Raw genomic sequence first — 20,636 nt, forward strand, 5'->3', positions numbered from 1 at the left:
GATTATCCCTCTCTCTGCTTGCATTCTTAAAAATGTGTGCATACCAATCTTCCTTTTGTTTTTCTATCCTCTTTATTTATTAAATCGAATATATCTGATATTATTTGTATACATGAATTTACCTTTTAATCCAATTCAGAAGTGTATTACCTCAACACCAAACCATTTTCATTTGCGTAAATTATATTTCTAATCAAAATCAAAAATAGGAAGATTCTCTAACAAAATCAGGACTTATGTTTATATTATTAATATTCTATTTCCCAGTTTTGTAGGATCCAAGTAATTATTTTAGTGTTTTATAAATATTGATACAATTATAACAAATCTATCAACAAAAAATGGATTACACAACACCCCCTACCGAATGAGATCATGTTCCTGGTTCAAGATAAAATCGTACAGAAGACCTCCAAGAGTTTACATTACCGTGCTTGGAAATTTACAAATAATGATACACTGTTACTATATTAAATTATAAATGTAAATGCAATGATGTTAAATATAAATATCGAACAGATGTTTATCAATGAAGCTTAATTTAATTTTCTGAACTATGTGGTTACATAGAGATTAATGGTGTTGTATAAATAAATAGAAAATTTCATTAACAGAAAATTGTCTGAATGTTTTACATAATATCCACTGCCAATGAAGAGTCAATAGGGTATCATTCTGCAGATATTGATGCAAATGGAAAATACAAGTGGTAACGAAGTAAGTAGACAGCTCTGAAAGAAAATTAATACATTTTGCAAAGTGTCAAGTTTTATGACAGCAGGCATTCATTAGTAGACCTACAAGACCAGATTTATGTGAAAAGAAAAGAAGTTACTACATGGTCATTTTCTGTTTACCTCAGTTTTTGCTCCCAACATGAATCTTCCTTTTGTACAAGTGCAGCCAATAGTGCCATTTCATGACGTACAGCAAAAGCCAGGTCAGAGCTTGCAACATGACCACGTAATGTTAACGCAATGCGATCCATTAGCAATGAACGAAGATCTTCTGTTGCTTTTGGATTATCACGGGTTAACAAACAAAGTAACTGTCTCACTTCTTCTTGAACCTATAAAACAAATATAATTTGAAAATGATATATAATACCATATTAAAATATACTTTTCAAAGACAGTTAAAGAAGTTAGAATAACACATCTACTACATACATTCAAACGAGCTTCCAATGAATTTGAAGTCAAAGACCATTCAGAAGTTCGGAAAATAGAATACCTGGCGAATAACTTTCCAGATTTAAGATTCAAGGAATACTTATTTTTAACTTAAAATTTCTCAAGACAATTAGTTCCAAAATAGCAACTAATTGCTTTAATGTATTTTTTTAGTTAGCATATTTAAAATTTCTAGCTATAGTTTTATTCAAGTCTGAAGAGTAAATTTAAAATAATGAAAATTGTTTATTTAACGTCTCTTTTAGAGGTTATTCAGATATTTTATGATACAGAAATAATGAGTCAATGGTGGAATGAATTGATAGAGTAAATATTTAGAGAATACTATGTTGCCCACCATAAATCTCACATGGTAAATCAAGGAAAAAAAACTTTGCCTCTTTTGGCGAAATACTATAACCTAATTATGTTTAAAGAACTAAGTCATTTGAACATGTATGCATGTCTTCCCTTTTTCAATGGCAGGTACGATGATATGATAAAATATAACATTGGAAGTAACAGCAAAATCCTCAATATTCTAGAGTGTCATAAAATTTTAACAACCGGTCAAATTAAATAAGAAATTGGTACTTAAGAGGATCTCTGCACATTGTGGAATGGGAGATAATGAGAAAGCTGATTTCTTGGCCAAGAAAGATAGAAAAATTACTCCAAAGTTAACAATACATTTGCGTCTTATCACTCTGTTGAAAGAATAATGAGACCAGAATATTACAATTTAATAAAAAATAACAATGTTTCTAAAGCAAATGGGGAGGGGGGGGAGAGGTAATAGGAGATATCATGCAGTACATCTAATTTAATTACCGAACTTCTACGAAAATTTGCTGTAGTAGCATTCAGATTACTTATAAGCCATGACTGCCTCAATAAACATTTACACAGAATTGGTATTGTAGGATCTCCTTCATTCCTTTCTGTAATCTCAATGAAGTATGGATCAAGATTATCTTCTTCACTAGTGCGAGAGAGTGAATAACACCATCATCAAATGCTCAACATTAGATGCGTTTCTCTTTTTTACTTGGTTATTTAACTACGCCATTAACTACGAGGTTATTTAGCATCGATGAGATTAGTGACAACGAGATGAGGCCGAGGATTCGCCATAGATTACCTGACATTTGCCTTATGGTTGAGGAAAACCTTGGGGAAAATCCAACCTGGTAATCAGCCCAAGCAGGAATCGAACCTGTGCCCGAGAGCAACTCCAGATTGACAAGCAAGTGCCTTGGCCAACTGAGCTATGCTGGTGGCTAATATTATATACTAGATAACAATCATCATAATGAAATATTCTATGATAAGGAATCATACACTCAAAATGCAGTTCATTTTGTCATCACTAGAAGGACGAAGATGATTATGTAATGTTGTAATGAATGTATGGAAACCTGAAATATCCCTAAAAACTTTTCCTAATATTATTTTTGCTCACTACAAATTCTTGGACTCGACAAGATCTTAACCCTCATATTCACCACGAAAAATTGATGATCTACATGTCTGGATAACAGAATAGTGACAAACAATTCTCAATATTGAGCTGAAAAGGTACTAGAATGCATTTCTCATGTAATAACATACCTGCACAGTGCCTCGTCGTAGATTGTTGTCTAGAAGCTCCGCAATCAGACCTTGTGCACACAAGGTTTGCCTAGAAGCTGCACTAGCAGCCAGAGCTCGTAGAAGGGTAAGACAATGCTCAGTAGCAGCTGATGCACAACCATAACAGCGTCCTATTGGTGGTGGCTCTGACAGAGAAGCCATGCTGAATGAACTCGAAGATCCACCAATACTCTGATCTCGCTGATTTCGATCATATGCCACCAGTTCACGTCGACAGGCAAGAACACGCTGTAACACAGTTTCATTTAACACTGACACTACGCACAAACCAAGAGACAGATGAGCAACAACATAAAATAGTGAACTGTTGTCAACAAATTAGTGCCTTTATATCTGGTCATCACTTACCGAGATGAAAGACAGTAAATTTTCCTAACTTGTACATCTCAAATGAAGAAACTCTTAGTGAAGACAGTAATGATGGTGTTCACAAGTTCACTGTAAGTCCAGGATCATCAATATTTAAAATATATTGTATATCCTTCGCATAGTTTACTTCAAAAGAAGAGCACAGCTGGAAATCCTGTGTCATAAACAGGCAGCACATTTTCGTTTCCAAACAAGTTAGGGAAGTTATCAGTAGTATATCCTGGAGTTTTAGAGTTAAAACTCTGACCCTAAATGCTTACGTCAAGACGCTATGAAAGGTATAGTTCAGTACATAATAATAATGGAGCATGACAACTTTATGTAGGATTGCTACTAAATTGAAATGGTCTGTTCAGCTACTTTTTAACCATATAAACCCACCATCATTGCGAAACTAGCTCTGTACAAAATATTAGTGTTACATAGGACAGAAAATATTAATACATCGATAACAATACTGAACTAGTATGTACAATGTATATTATAGAACATAATAGTAAACATGATACACATTAATTGTATATACTCTATAAATACAATATATACAATTAATTCATTTAACCAAATCAACTCCGTTACAGTAAACAAAAATATATATTCTGAGATTATGAAATTCATATCTTTTACTATAACTGCCAGTAAAAGTTTGTTTAAACTAAGAAAATGTTCTTCCTACGTCACATGACGTTATGGGGACAAAATAGTAGTAACAAAAATCAATATACAAAGTATAAATATTTACATTTTACACAATATATACAAATATTTCATTTATAAGAACGTATCCTGTTGCAGTGAACGAAAACATATATTCTGAGGTTATGAAATCCAAATCTTTTACGAACATCATATAAAATTTGTTTAAACTGAGAGAATGTTCTTTCTATGTCATATGACGTTACAGGGGCATATTTATAATATATTACATCATTGTTATTTAAAGACTCCATGCATACTACTAAAATATTTACTGAGAAAACAAAAGCTTGGTTATTAATTAGTAAATGTTTTTTCTTTCTCTTTCCCTGTCCTACACTTGTAACTAACATGCTTTACTAGTGTCACACATACATTTAATATACATTGAACATACCTGAATAATCTTGCTAAGTTCTTCAAATGAGCTCTTACATTCACCACAGTAACGCTGTGCAAGCAGCTGGATGGCTCGATTAACCTGTGTACTTCCTGCTGCATTACCTGATTGTACACCTTCTTCCAATGCTCGATCCAACCTATGTTCACTGATCTTCAATAGCAACAACTGCAAGAGACAAATTATTAATAGTAAAACATTCAACAAGTATTTACTGCTAACTATTTTCTAAATAAGGATAACTTATCACTGACCTCAAGAGTGGGCTTGTTTGCAATGAGTTGCTTATAAACTCTATCTGCTTTTTCCAGCAGAGAATTGATGGTAGCCACAGTTTTCTTACGGTCATCATCACTTTCTATCGGATCAACAGCACAGCAGGCCCTCCCAGTCAGTGTGTAATCAAATTTTGCATATTTACAAAAACCACAAGCATGACATAGGAAAGGATCCTTTTCATCGTAGTTGATAGCCCTGAGGACAAGAAATATTTGCATAAGTGATGAAACAAAATCAAAAGAATTTATTGCAATTGTACAGGATGTATTGGATAAAATGTTACAAAATGACAGGGTGGCTGTAACACACCAATACAAAGTAGGGTTGCCAGACCTCTGGGCGCCGTCCGGAGTGCCCGGTTTTATGAATCCATCTCCAGCTCACAAGAAACCTTTGCTTGGGGAAATTGCGTTTGAAATGTTAATAATTAGCAATATTGTAGTAAAAATTCACTGTCTAACAAATAACTTTAAGATTGAGCATCTGTGTCAGGCTTAGACCGGGAATACACAGGCGCGCCGCGGCAGTAATGCAACAAGGGTTGAACAGAATTCGAGGCTTAATTCGTTTGTTTGTACGCGATTTCAAGCATGCGCACAACTCAAATGCCGCGCAGCGATCCGTTCCCTGTCGGTTTTTCTCGCGAACAGAAAGGGATTCGTTGCCGCAGTGTGGACAGGTTCGTTGCCGTTTATCTCGTGAAGTGCGCACACCTCAAGCATGGAGTGGTCTGAAGTAGACTGAATCTCATAAATTATGTCCAGTCTTGTGGAATCCTGGTAATATTGACTATTATAATAAAAACAACGGAACCTGCCAGTGAACACGCAAGATGAGACAGGGCTCCAAAACGAGCGAAAAAGCAGGATGATAGTACAGAATTACTGGCAAACGCCGTTGGAATTATGCAAGCCACTGCTGTGACGTTAATCTTTCTAATTGGTTATTTTTACGACGCTCTATCAACTACTAGGTTATTTAGTATCGATAGAATTTGTGATAGCTAGTTGGCAATGGACTAGATGAGGGGGAGGATTCGCCATAGATTAACTGACATTCGTCTTACGGTTGAGGAAAACCTCGGAAAAACACAATCAGGTAATCAGCCCAAGCGGGAATCGAACCCATGCTTGAGTGCAATTCCAGATCAGCAGGCAAACGCACTACCACCTAAACCAAGCCAATGGCTTCTGGGAGGTTAAAGATCACTATTGAACAATGTGAAGTTAAATCATTTTGTGCTTTCCTTTTATCGAAAATGATAGCATATCGTGCGACTACTAGGAAAGGGATTCAGCAAGCTATTTATGACATTCAGGTGAAAGCAAAACGAAACTTCTTTGAAATGCCAAAAGTGTTGAAGTTTCAGTGTGATTCTCTTTCCGCCAATCAGACACTAGTCTCTCACACTACGCCAACAATCACCAATAATGAAAGATGACGTAAATATATAATTAAAACAGATAATTTTGATATGATGATAATAAATTTCAGAAATATGACTTCAATCGATCATTTTCAATTAACTTTTGTCATTAATAAAGTTTTGTAGCAGTATTTTAACGAAACCTGAATGCGTAACAATGAAACAATTTCAAATTTAAAACTCAATATTCACTCCCTTGATCCTTCGAAAGTCAGTTCTTACAGCTTTATAGTGCAGCAGTACAGTCTGTTATGCGAAGTGCAGGATTTTGTGTGAGTGAATTTGCTCAAAAGGACTATTTTCAGCACAGATCACAAGCAATCGTAGAGTTATACTAATAATAATAATAATAATAATAATAATAATAATAATAATAATAATGATGATGATGATGTTGATGAAGATGTACAACCTTAGAAAAATGTTTTACCACACAGATACTTTCTAAGTCCCGGAAACGAGACAGTTTGCATGATCAGACTACGTGCGACCTAAGGTAATAAAATTAGCTTTATTTCGTTATGTGCACTGCCTCCTTTCTGGGACTTGTAAAGTATCTGTGCAACAAAACGTTTTTCTAAGACTGTACAACCACGACATTCTCAATCAACAGTTTCGATATTTTTCAGTTTGTTTAAACAGATGTGTTGTTTATAATTAGTAATGTCAAATAATAGTTTCTGAAGGTATAATAAATATTTAAGTCATATACGAATGATTTGACGAGTCTCTTCATGAATGAATAATAATCACATTCACAATGATGTTAGTTTTGTGCTTCACCTGAATCAGTCATGGTTGTGATCCTCACGCCTGCAATCTTTTCTGCTTCTGAGTGAATCATTTTATCTTACTACTAAACTATACAAGATGCAGCAGTCTGCAATACATGGGAGACAATGGCATTGCAATATTATTATTGTTAAATAATGTATATTGTCTTCTGTTGCTTAGTAACATAGTCTGCTCTCGCATATCGTCAACATTCGTTCATAAGGTAAGTATGTGATCAGGCTTAATTTTAGAAAGACAATTGATTTCGTTTAATGTTTATATCTTTATATGAATATATTTGTTAGCATTGATACACACAACTGAAGTTGTCCACAATTAATAATTTTGCAACTACGTTCTTGTTAAATGGCAACTGATCATCACAGGGTGTAAATTTAAAAAAGAAACAATAGCAAACAAAACATAGAAGGACTGGAAGGAAGATTAAATTCTGCCTTCTCCATATCCTTTGATTAAAAGATGCTACAACATACATCTGCAAGGCGAAATGAATCTGTAAGTATTGCATGCGCCATTTTTTTGACAGTTTTGTGTTTAAATTTAATTTTATTTATTGTCTTTACAAATTAGTATTAATATTAGGTTTATTTTCTGAAAAATCTACGTAAATGAAAATTAAAAAGAAAAAAGATGGAAAAGTAAAAGAGAAAAGACAAGAATAAGAAAAAATAATATAAAAGAAAAGCAAAGGAAAAAAAAGAAAAAGCAAAATAAAAGAAAAGGAAATTAAAGCAGAAAAGAAAAAAGGTAGAAAAGAAAAAGTAAAATAAAAAAATAGAAAATAAAAGGAAAAGAAAAAAGAAAGGAAAATAAAATGAGTGGTCACCATCTGCTTGTAGAGTCTGTCACAAAATTTTTTTTATAGAAAAACCGAGAAACATTTCTGTTATATAAAAATAAAAAGGTAAGCAGATTTTTTCAATCTACCCAGTATTTACACCTTAGCTTTGCCATTGCTGAATTAAAAAAACTGCCCTTCTTGCACGCATTAGACTGCGATTTTAACATGTCTCAGCATGCAGTAGCAGGCTTTCACGCACCAGAAAAAGTAACATTAAAGAAAAAAAGAAAAGGAAATCAGAAAAGAAAAAGTAAAACAAAAAAAGGAAAAGAAAAAAAGGAAAAGAGAAACATAAAAGAAAAAAGAAAGAAAAGTAAAATGTGAAATGAATAAAACAAAATGAAAAAAAGACGAAGGAAAAGCATAAAAGACAAGGAAAGGAAAGAAAAGAGAAGAAAAGAGAAAATAAAGAAGAAAGGAAAAGAAAAGAAAAAAGAAAAGATGGTAAAAGGAAAAGTAAAAAAGCGTAAAAGAAATAGAAAAAGAAAAAAAGAAAAAAAAAAGAAGTAAATGATAAAATGCAAATAAAAAAAGAAAGTAAAAGAAAAGCATAAAGAGAAAAAGAAAGCAAAGGAAATAGAAAAGGAAAAATAAAATGAAAAGAGGAAAAGAAAAAAGAAAGAAACGAAAAGAAAAAAGAAAGCAGAATAAAAAAGGAAAAGACAAGAGAAAAAGAAAGGGAAAGGAAATTAGAAAAGATAAAGGAATAACTAAAGTAAAAAAACAAAAAGGAAAGGAAAAGCATTAAAGGAAAAAGAAAAAGCGAAATGAAAAAAGAGAAAATGAAAAGAAAACAAAAAATAAATATAATAAAGAAGAGAAAAAGACAAAAAGTAAAATGAGAAAAGTAAAATATAAATGACAAAGGATAAAAGAAAGGAAAAGAAAAAGGAAAGAAAAGAAACGTCAAAATAAAAAAGCAATGAAAATAGGAAAAGAAAGAAGAAAGGAAGGGAAAAGCACAAAAGAAAAAGACAAAAAGGAAGAGAAAAGAAAAGATCAAATAAAATGAAAAAATAAAAAAAAAGAATATAAAAAGTAGAATAAAATGAAAAACAGAAAAGAATAGAGAGAGCAAAAAAGCATAAAAGACAAAAAGGAAAGAAAATATAAAAAGTAAAATAAAATGGAAAGAAAAAGGAAAGCATAAAAGACAAAGAAAAGAAAAAGGAACAAAAATGAAAACAGGAAAAGAAAAGCATAAAAGAGAAAGCTAAATAAATAAAAATCGGAAAAGAATAGAGAAAGGAAAAAAAGCATAAAAGAAAAAAAAAAGGAAAGAAAAGAAAGAAAATATAAAAAGTAAAATAAAATGGAAAGAAAAAGGAGAGCATAAAAGACAAAGAGAAGAAAAAGGAACAAAAATGAAAACAGGAAAAGAAAAGCATAAAAGAGAAAGACAAGAGAAAGCTAAATAAATAAAAATCGGAAAAGAAAAAATAAAGAAAAGGAACCAGGCAAAATGAAAAAAGATGGAAAAGAAAAGGAAAGAAGGTAGAATGAAAAAGGGAATAGAAAAAAGACAAGTATAAGATAAAGAAAGGTAAGAAAAGAAAAAGTAAACGAAAAAAAAGAAAAAAGGACGAAATAAAAGGAAAGAAAAAGCAGAAAAGAAAAAGTTAAATGAAAAAGGGGACAGAAGAAAGAAAGAAAAGAAAAGAAAAAGTAAAACGCAAAAAGGCAAAGAAAAAAGGGAAAGAAATGAGAAAGCTTACTGATAATACTTAAAAAATAAACTGAATAATGAGATGCACTGTCCAAATGGAGGGAGGTTGGGATGGGCAGGGCGGAACTCGACATGCAGCCACCTCCTCGTGGTGAGTTCTGGGTTGTTTCACTTCACAAAGAATGAACGAAACAAGCAAAGAGCTGCATTGTTAAAACTGATACACATATACAAATTAATGCTAATACTATCACCACTCCCGCATTACAAGGGTTTTGCCTACATTTTAAGCAGTCCTTGCTCTTTAGTATTAAGTAGCGTTCTGCCTGAACTGTTTTATTAATTCACATAAAATATAATCGGCATTTATCTAAGGAAACAAATTTCGCTAAGCTTCATTATGTGAATAATAGGATAAAAATATATTTACTCAGAATCGTAACACATTTTTTTCTTATTCTTTTTTTTTTCGTGAGAATTTTGCCTATTTATTTTTTTATGTTGGAAATGATATTGCTAGTTACAATTTATTTTTTTAACTATTTGTGTATCGAAATAGGAGATAAGCCTGCATTCCTTGCATTGGTATTAAAAAAAAAAACATGTTAACCAGGCACGAAAGAATTTAACACGAGAAAGACATATAATACATATTCCGAAGTGATATAGTGTTAAAAATTGTGTAATCAAGATGTATAGATGTATAAAAAAGATATTACTTGCAATGCAAAGAAAAGGGTACAATAAACACAATCATATATAGAATGGATGGTAACCTCTGCAACAAAATGAAACTGGTAATAGATCATGAGGAGAGAGTTTAAAAATCGAAATTAGCTTTTTCTCTAAGTATAGAGTAAATCGTTATTTTTCTATGAAGCTTATGGCAACATCATGGCCACTGCAGTATTACTCTAGTAAGCGCGGCCTGCACTCCTTACCTTCCCCTCTCCCTCTTCATACTCAGTCGTTGACATGAGAATGTGTGCTGCATTGCAAGATTTATTTTAACGATTTTCGCAATTATTCAATTTAAATTCATGGCTAAACGCTTTAATTTGGAAAAAAATATGGAAGACATCAACTGTTCAGATTACTTTTACCTATCTGCTTGTATAGCAATGAGCCATTTCTCCTGAGCCGTTACCACAATAGAGCACTGCACACATTGGGCAAAGATTCTTATATTTTTCCTGCTTAACGGTGCTTGGTCAAAGGAAATGTATAATAAAAGTTTTGATATATTCAACATGTGGAATTACCTCTTAAATTATGAAGCATCAGTCCATTTCCACTCTGTATACATCACATCAGAAAGCAAAGTAATATGTATTCTTTGATAAACTACTGGTTGATAGTACAAAAAAGAATGAAATAATCGTATTAATAAAATGAAATCAAATACAATTGTGCAAGTGGATGGAGAGGGAGACTCTATTGGAAAGAGCAGTAGTAGATATAAAGAAAGGCAGTCTTTATTTCACTATGGTCAACCTGCTAATTTAATTAAAAGAGAACAAATATAAACAGGAACTGTCTTTGTCGTATAACAATTTTATTACATGAATATGGCATAGGCTTCTGTTTTGGAAATACGTAACTTATTTTTAGTATGAGTGAAAATATTTAAATACTCTTTTAACATATTGGTAATTATGTTACACATAGCCAGAACCTACTTATTACATAAAAAATAAAGTATATTTTATTGTAAATTATGGCAAATTACTGTATTCATCAGGACACCATAAAACATTTGTTTCTTTTAAAAAGTTTCTTTGTTTCTACTAAATTTGCAAGATATACAGAGTGAATCACCTAAAACTTGCACCACAACGTGCTCTTGATGTGCTGTTTTCACAGAATTGAAGTGTAACCAAGGACTCATAATTGTAGCCCAAACACAGATTTAATAATTATTAGAATGTGTACATTTTTTTTTAGAAATGTTACATGTTTTCAAATGGAACAATACCTATTAACATTAACAAAATAAAACTAGAATAAATTAGAATGTCAATGTGTTTTTTTGCAGGTTTCTAGTGCAAGTAGTTTATGATATATCGTACTTTGAAAATTGTAAATACCGACAGTTGTCTACTCCATGTATTAGCACTAACTTAAGAAAAACAATAGTGAATAAACCAATCCTTTGGATTCTGGCAAAGAAAGAGAAACTTGGCTTTCAAAGGTTGTGTTCAAAAAGACGACTGCCAGTTTCAATACAAGCTTCTAGTCTGTCATGTAAAGATTGCTGCACATGTTCTAGCATTTCAGCAGAAATTTCAATGCAGGCAGTAGTAATATGTTGTTTCACATTATCTAGTATAGTCTGTATGTCCTTATAGACAGTGTCTTTTAGCTTTCCCCACAGAAGAAAATCTAAAGGGATCAAATCTGGTGAACGGGCTGGTCAAGTTACAGGTTCCCTTCGTCCAATCCAACGATTTTGAAACAATCGGTGAAGACAAGCTGTAGTATGTCATGCACTATGGACTGGACAGCCATCATGCTGATACCACAAGTTCCTCCTAGTCTGCAGTGGAATGTCTTCTAACATCTGTGGAAGTTGGTCTGTTAGAAGGTTCAGATATTTTTAAGAATCCAGTATTCCTTCTATGGAAAAAGACCCATGAGCTGATGGTTGACTATTCCACATCACACATTTAAACTCCATGGACACTGACATTCCACCTGACGAAGCCAATGGGGATTGTTTATAGACCAACAATGCATGTTTCTGAGGTTTACTTGGCCATGATTTGTAAATGTTGCTTCATCAGTAAACAAGATACATGATAAATACGGTGAATCTTGTCTTAATGCCCATGTACAAAAGTTAACACGATTCTTAAAATCGTTTCCATGCAGCTCTTGATGGAGAGAGACATGATATGGATGGACTTATGATGGTGGAGAAATTGTAGTGCACTTGCCTGACTCACGCCACTTCCTCGTGTGTTTGCATGGAAACTAACTTGCGGATCTCCAGTCACTCGTTTGTTTCTGTTACGTTTTCTATGTGTTACACTTCCACTTTCACGTAATTGGTTGAAGAGGTTCACAAATAATTGTCGAGATGGTTGATGTCTATTGGGATATCTTTCCACATACACAATACAAGAACGAACACCAATCTTCCATACACCATGAGGACGTCTGCTCTTTCAGCATTGGTAAATACCATCTTCCAGCACGTCCTACTTCTTGAACTATTACAAAGTAACTGACAAGGAAGTCGCAATGCAATCAGTGTGAAGCAGCGGTGACAAAAACTCGAATGGCAGTGATTACACGCGAGAGACAGTCTAAGAAGTAAGGAGACGGGGGAGAGGTACATGGCATGAAAACTACAACCAGTGGTGGTTCATGCATTAACACTGAGTTCATCAACCCGCGAATAAAAATAATAAGCTTTGCTGTATCAGTAATGTCACTTCTGTCATCAAGAACCAATAAAACTATATACAAATTTTCTTGCTTTTTTTTTTCTTTTAATATTCCTTAATGAACACAATCAGAAATTTCCTGAATTCTCTTCTGGATATTTAGTCGAAAAATGCGCAGTTTTTCAAAATTAATTACCAACTTTCATTGGACAAATTATTTCAGCCACCTTGATCATTACGCTTTTATAAAACTCTCCTTCGTTGGAAGACTTAAGAGAATGAGCTATTTCGTTCGCCACTAGATAGCTGGTTCCCTTACATTTATTTATGTCATCTTTCTCTTCATGGTGATGATTGAAGGCTGATTTCAGTTCTTGGAGTTTAATAGCTCACTTCATTACTACACTAGCACGTAATATTTAATCAGTTTATATTATTATTATTATTATTATTATTATTATTATTATTATTATTATTACTGCTGCTACTAATAAAGCTATCAGTATTGTTATTATTTATTATTATTATTATTATTATTATTATTATTATTATTATTATTAAATCAGTAACTAGTAAATAAGTAACTGATAACAGTCATAAAAAGATTAAAAAAAAGAAATTAAAATGGAGATATAGCGTAGTAATTATTTTATCATTCAAGAAAAGATGTAGGCCTATATATTGAGGTACGTATATACGAATTATGGTAACACTTGCTGATACAGTAAATAATAATAATAATAATAATAATAATAATAATAATAATAATAATAATAATAATAATAATAATTCCTGTTATGCCTGTGTATTCAGCATAATGCTCTGTAATGACGCTTCTATGTACTACTACTAATTGAACTGTTGAGCAAAGAAACATATCACATTTTCTCCGACAGAACAGCGAATAAATTCCTCTTCCCATTCTGTATGAAACCTGTACAGCAATGTACAGAAAACTCCCCCTACTAGTATGAATATCTTTGATTACACGATGTAATCATGATACTCAGTTTGGCCACCTCTGATGTAAAGGAAACAAAATGTAACCAAACATAAGAACATCATGCCTAGTAACTAAACAGTTGAATGGAGCAGACAACTGTTGGTATTTACAATTTTCAAAATATGATATCTCATAAACTACTTGCACTTAAAAAAAAAACACCATTGACATTCTAATTTACTCTAGTTTTATTTTGTTCATGTCAATAGGCATTGTTCCATTTGAAGAAAAAAATGTTAATTTCTAAAAAAAGATACACATTCTAATAATATTATTAAAATCTTTGTATGGACTACAGTTATGAGTCCTTGGTTACACTTCAATTCCGTGAAAATAGCATGTCAATAGCGCCTTCCATTTCAGAAATATTTGAGGTTCAAGTTTTAAATGATTCATCCGGTATGATGGGAAATTTATAAATTATAAAATGAAGATTGTCAGAGACTCGAAACTTGAACTAGTACTATTCACTCGTTTTGTAGACTCAAGCATAACAATCTACGCTACTAAAACTGAGAGTACCAAAACAGCATAGTACGTGGTTTTCCTGTTCATACATCCTACAGTTGGCTTGGGTAGCGTAGTCAGTATAGTGCTGGCCTTCTGTGCTCGAGGTTGCGGGTTCGATCCCGGCCCAGGTTGATGGCGTTTAAGTGTGCTTAAATGCGACAGGCTCGTATCAGTAGATTTACTGGCATGTAAAAGAACTCCTGTGAGACAAAATTCCGGCACACCGGTGACGCTGATATAATCTCTGCAGTTGCGAGCGTCATTAAATAAACCTTAATTTATTTATTTCCTGCAATTGGCTTCTATTCATCAATTATATTATTTTACTATTCAGAGGCCCTGACGTATCTAGAATCAACCTTCTATTCGATTTTATAACATATTTCAAACTCTCAAACAAAATATAGCAAATTTAAGAGGTTTAATTATGTATCATTCGGTGAATTATGGCTTTGAGAAGACGAGCATGCACAATTATATATCTGAAACTATAAATTGTGGGAAGCCCATTGAAAACGTTGACGCAATTTATGTATTTTTTAATACGTGAATTTAAGACGAATCCACCCTCCATTTTTCACTGCAAATATTTGGAAAGAAATATCCCGTCTTATATTTGGCTAATTACGGTATTTCTGCAATAGGAATGAGCACATTGTGGAATGTATGAGTAAGAGCTGCAGAAACAGTGGCAAAAATGGGAAGTAAAGTTCAACAACTCTTAAGAAGAATGTTGAGAACCACATCAGCACCACCCAAACTCTAGAGCTCTGCATCCAACAGGCCATCCAACAAGCTTTCACAGAAATGAACAATTTGGCAATTTGGGACATATTATCTTTAAATTCCAAATCAGTACCTTATAAAACACAAACATAAGAATACAGTAATAATTGTTATCAGAGTGATTCTACTTATTAATTTGCAACTTCCCTTTGTAAAAATTGAGCAGAACACATGTTACAACCTTTAAATGTATGTATCATAATACACAATGGAATGTTAATGGATTAATTTTAAATATTGTATTCTTCACCTGACGTAATTAGGAACATTAAATCGAAACGTTTGAGATGGGCAGGGCATGTAGCACATATGGGTGAATCCAGAAATGCATATAGTGTGTTAGTTGGGAGGCTGGAGGGAAAACGACCTTCGGGGAGGCTGAGACGTAAATGGGAGGATAATATTAAAATGGATTTGAGGGAGGTGGGATATGATGATAGAGACTCGATTAATCTTGCACAGGATAGGGACCGATGGTGGGCTTATGTGAGGGCAGCAATGAACCTGCGGGTTCCTTAAAAGCCATTTGTAAGTAAATATTATTCAAATTAATTATATGTCATAAATTTGCACAACAGAAACCAGAGCAGATACTTCAATATGTAGACAGACATACACTCGAAACAATTAAAATGAAAATACATTTCCGGAAACAAAAATGATAGAGCCTAATGGTTGTCTGGACGTGATTATAGCCTACAAGTAACTGCAAATAAAATTAATTTGTGTCTTCTTATTGTCACATTTCTAATATTATTACTGTTAGATATCTCTGCACATTATAAACTGATCAGATATAATTTTATTGTTCGACTGCACAATTCCTTATGAGATACCTAAATAACGACTGAATTGGAATAAAATGTTGCATATAAAAATACTTTAAGTAAAGTGAAAGGCTTACCAGACAGAAAAACACACTTACAAAACATTTTACACATTCTATGATGGCTCAAATCACCTAATAATTTACTGCAGTAGTCTATATGACAGAGAATCAGTCCCATTCCGAGGCTTATTTGAAGAATTCGTAACAAGCTGTTTTTTATGGTGATGGGTTGTTAGCCCTTCACCCAACCCCCAAGCTGGAGGACCACCCCTATTGGCTGTCCACGACTGCTTATTCAATATATTCACAGCTACCCTCCATATCTGGAGGCCGTCTCCTCAATCTGCAACCTGAGGACGCACCATGCCGTGGATTTGAGGCAGGTGGGTTATGATGATAGAGAATGGATTAATCTTGCTCAGGATAGGGACCAATGGCGGGCGGCAATGAACCTCCAGGTTCCTTAAAAGCCAGTAAGTAAGTAGTAAGTCTATATGACATAATAACATATCTAACCCTCATTGTTTTCTTTATCAACATTTTTCTATTTTTTTTTTTCATTCCAAATTACGGTGAAATTGAAGCCATAATATTGCTTCAATAATAATAATAATAATAATAATAATAATAATAATAATAATAATAATAATAATAGTCTGTATAGGCCAGTTTCTGATGCTTTTCCAATTCACTGCGGGCTAAAGCAAGGAGATGTACTATGACCTTTACTTTTTAATTCACTCTAGAATATGCCATTAGGAAAGTCCAGGATAACAGAGAGGGTTTGGAACTGAACGGGTTACATCAGCTTCTTGTCGGTGCCGATGACGTGAATATGTTAAGAGAGAATCCACAAATGATTATGGAAAACACGGAAATTTTACTTGAAGCAAGTAAAGCAATAGGTTTGGAAGTAAATCCCGAAAAGACAAAGTATATGATTATGTCTCGTGAAATGTACGAAATGGAAATATAAAAATTGGAGATTTATCTTTCGAAGAGGTGGAAAAATTCTAATATATTGGAGCAACAGTAACAAATATAAATGACACTGGGGAGGAAATTAAACGCAGAATAAATATGGGAAATGCCTGTTATTATTCAACTGAGAAGTTTATGTCATCTAGTCTGCTTTCAAAAATCTGAAAGTTAGAATTTATAAAACAGCTATATTACGGTTGTTCTGTATGGTTATGAAACTTGGACTCTCACTTTGAGAAAGGAACAGAGATTAAGGGTGTTTGAGAATAAGATTTTTAGGAAAATATTTGGGGCTAAGAGGGATGAAGTTACAGGAGAATGTTACACAATGCAGAACTGCACGCATTGTATTCTTCACCTGACATAATTAGGAACATTAAATCCAGACGTTTGAGATGAGCAGGGCATATAGCATGTATGGGCGAATCCAGAAATGCATATAGAGTGTTAGTTGGGAGACCGGAGGGAAAAAGACCTTCGGGGAGGCCGAGACGTAGTTGGGAGGATAATATTAAAATGGATTTGAGGGAGGTGGGATATGATGATAGAGATTGGACTAATCTTGCACAGGACAGGGACCGATGGCAGGCTTATGTGAGGGCAGCAATGAACCTACGGGTTCTGTAAAAGCCATTTGTAAGTAATAATAGTAATAATAATAATAATAATAATAATAATAATAATAATAATGATGTACAACCCTGATATTATATAATCAACAGTTTCGATATTATTCAGTTTGCAATAAAGAGTTGTATTATTTATAATTAGTACATGTCAAACAATACATTGCTGACAGCATAATAAATCTTTCAGTGATATATGAATGATTTGACCAGTTCTTCATGGATGCGTAATAATCAAATCACATTGTTCACAATTATGTTAGTTATGTCACTCATTTGAACCAGTCAAATGTGTGAACCTCACACCTGCAATATTTTCTGCTTCTGAGTGAACTATTTTATCTTCTTACTACTGAACTAGCCATGATGCAGCAGTCTGGAGTCTATAGTAGGCAATGGCAATACAATTGTTATTGTTAAATATATTGTCCTCTGTTGCTTAGTAACAAGTCTGCTCTGGCAAATCGTCAACATTTGTTCATTGGGTAAGTATGCGTTTGTGAAATTACTTTGGAAATTGTATAAAACGCTGGATAAACTGCCAAAGAAGTTCATGTTTCGCTACAATAAAGAAACATGGTTGTCAACAGGCTTGATTTAAAAAAAAAGAGAATTGATTTCGTTTAATGTTTATATACGAATATCTCTTTTCAACATGAATATACACAACTGAAGTTGTTCACAATATTAATGATTTTGCAACTAATGTTCTTGTTAAATGGTAACTAATGACCACAGAGTGTAAATTTCAAAAAGGAACAAGAGCAAACAAAACATGGAAGGACTGGAAGGAAGATTAAATTCTGTCTTCTCCATCTCATCCCTTGTTTATAAGGTGCCTATGACATACATCTGTAAGGGGAAATCAATCTGTAAGTATTGCATGAGCCATTTTCTGGCATTTTACGTTTAAATTTAATTTTATTTATAGTGTTCACTAATTACTGTAGTATTAATTTCGGATTATTTTCTGAAAAATCCACGTAACACTATATTCAAAAGAAAATAAAAAGAAAAAAGGAAGCAAAAGAAAAAAGAGAAATAAAAGACGCAAGAATAAAGGAAGAAAAATAAAAAAGGAAAAGTAAAGCAAACAAAAAAAAAAGGAAAAGAATAGTAGAACAGAAGAAAGAAAGAAAAGAAAAAGTGAAATTAAAAAAAAAAGATAGAAAAGAAAAGAATGTCCACACATGTGGAGTAATGGTTAGTGTGTCTGGCCGCGAAACCAGGTAGCGAGGTTCGAATCCCGGTCGGGGCAAGTTACCTGGTTGAGGTTTTTTCCAGGGTTTTCCCTCAACACAATATGAGCAAATGCTGGGTAACTATCAGTGCTGGACCCCGGACTCATTTCATCGGCATTGTCACCTTCATCTCATACAGACGCTAAATAACCTAAGATGTTGATAGAGCGTCGTAAAATAACCCACTAAGAAAAGAATAGAATAGAAAAAAGAAAGGAAAATAAAATGAGTAGTCAGCATCTGTTGTATAAATATAAATAAGGTAAGTAGAGTTTTTCAGCCTACTCAGTATTTACACCTAAGCTTTGCCACAGCTAAATATTAAAAAAAACTCCTGTTGGGCTCTATATGCCCTTCTTGCACGAATTACATTACGATTTTAACATGTCTCAACATACAATAGCAATATTATAGATACTTTAATTTGTCCTACAGAATTTATCTGTAATATTGACACTTAATATTTTAGGAGAAAAATTCGCTCTGGTGCTAGGGAATGAACCCGCGTCCTTGGTTCTACGTACCAAGCGCTCTGACCACTGAGCTATGCCGAATTCAATCCACAGCATCGGGTCGAATTCTTCTTCGATATTTCCCTTTGTGGCCTGACTCCAAGTTAGGCATATATGTGTTGACGTGTATCCAATGTCAACTGCCATTATAATAGGAGCGCACTCAGCTGAGTGACTTGTTGGCCGGGAATCCGCAGTTACAATACACTGCTAGCTAAGAGAATATTATAGATATATTAATTTGTCCTACAGAATTTATCTGTAATAATGACACTTAATATTTTAGGAGAAAAATTCGCTCTGGCGCCGGGAATCGAACCTGGGTCCATGGTTCTACGTACCAAGTGCTCTGACCACTGAGCTACGCCGAATTCAATCCACAGCACCGGATCGAATTCTCCTCCTTCGATGTTTCCCTTTGTCAACACGTCAACACATATATGCCTAACTTGGAGTCAAGCCACAAAGGGAAACATCGAAGGAGGAGAATTCGATCTGGTGCTGTGGAATGAATTCGGCGTAGCTCAATGGTCAGAGCGCTTGGTACATAGAACCAAGGACGCGTGTTCGTTCCCCGGCACCGGAGCGAATTTTTCTCTTAAAATATTAAGTGTCAATATTACAGATAAATTCTGTAGGATAAATTAATATATCTATAATATTCTCTTAGCTAGCAGTGCATAATAACTGCGGATTCCTGGCCAACAAGTCACTCAGCTGAGTGCGCTCCTAGTATAATGGCAGTTGACATTGGATACATATCAACACATATATGCGTAACTTGGAGTCAGGCCACAAAGGGAAATATCGAAGGAGAATTCGATCCGATGCTGTGGATTGAATTCAGCGTAGCTCAGTGGTCAGAGCGCTTGATACGTACAACCAAGGACCTGGGTTCGATCCAAGCAGCCAGAGCGAATTTTTCTCCTAAAATATTAAATACAATAGCAAGCTTTCAAGCACGAGAAAAATAAAACCAAAGAAAAAAGAAAAGGAAAAAAGAATAGAGAAAAGCAGAAAAGAAAAAGGAAAAAAAAAGAAAAGAAATGGTAAAATAAAATAAAAAAGGAAATCAAAAAAGAAAGTAAAGGAGAAGCATAAAGAAAAGGAAAGAAAAAATGAAATGAAAAAAGACAAAGGAAAAGAAAAGCAGAGAAGACAAGGAAAGAAAGGAAAAGGAGAAATAAAGAAGCAAAAGAAAAGGAAAAAGAAAACGTGAAATGAAAAAGGTAAAAGAAAGAAGAAAGGAAATGAAAAAAAAGAAAAGGAAAAAGAAAAAGTGAAATAAAAAGGTAAAAGAAAACAGAAAAAAAAGAAAAGCATAAAAGAAAAAGAAATAAAAAGAAAAATGTAAAATTAAAAAAGAAAAAGAAAAGCATACAGGAAGAAGAAAGGAAAGGAAAGGAAAGGAAAGGAAAGGAAATAAAAAAGAAATAGTAAAATGAAAAAAGGGAAAGAAAAG

The 20,636-nt window shown here is 33.5% G+C and overlaps 1 protein-coding gene across 5 annotated transcripts in view; it reads right to left on the reverse strand.

Moving 5' to 3' along the window:
* The window catches only part of poe (E3 ubiquitin-protein ligase-like protein poe), a 214,135-nt gene that overhangs the window by 39,950 nt on the left and 153,549 nt on the right, over positions 1–20,636 (reverse strand). For all 5 annotated transcript variants that reach the window (XM_069839628.1, XM_069839627.1, XM_069839626.1 and 2 more), the window contains 4 exons: positions 4,545–4,764; positions 4,288–4,458; positions 2,784–3,053; positions 858–1,069 (listed from right to left, as the gene is read on the reverse strand). In XM_069839628.1, coding sequence (XP_069695729.1) covers positions 858–1,069; positions 2,784–3,053; positions 4,288–4,458; positions 4,545–4,764 — 873 coding nt within the window. The remainder of the gene's footprint in view (positions 1–857; positions 1,070–2,783; positions 3,054–4,287; positions 4,459–4,544; positions 4,765–20,636) is intronic.

Source organism: Periplaneta americana, chromosome 11 (assembly GCF_040183065.1).
Source record: "Periplaneta americana isolate PAMFEO1 chromosome 11, P.americana_PAMFEO1_priV1, whole genome shotgun sequence".
In the NCBI taxonomy this organism is placed as follows: Eukaryota; Metazoa; Arthropoda; class Insecta; order Blattodea; family Blattidae; genus Periplaneta; species Periplaneta americana.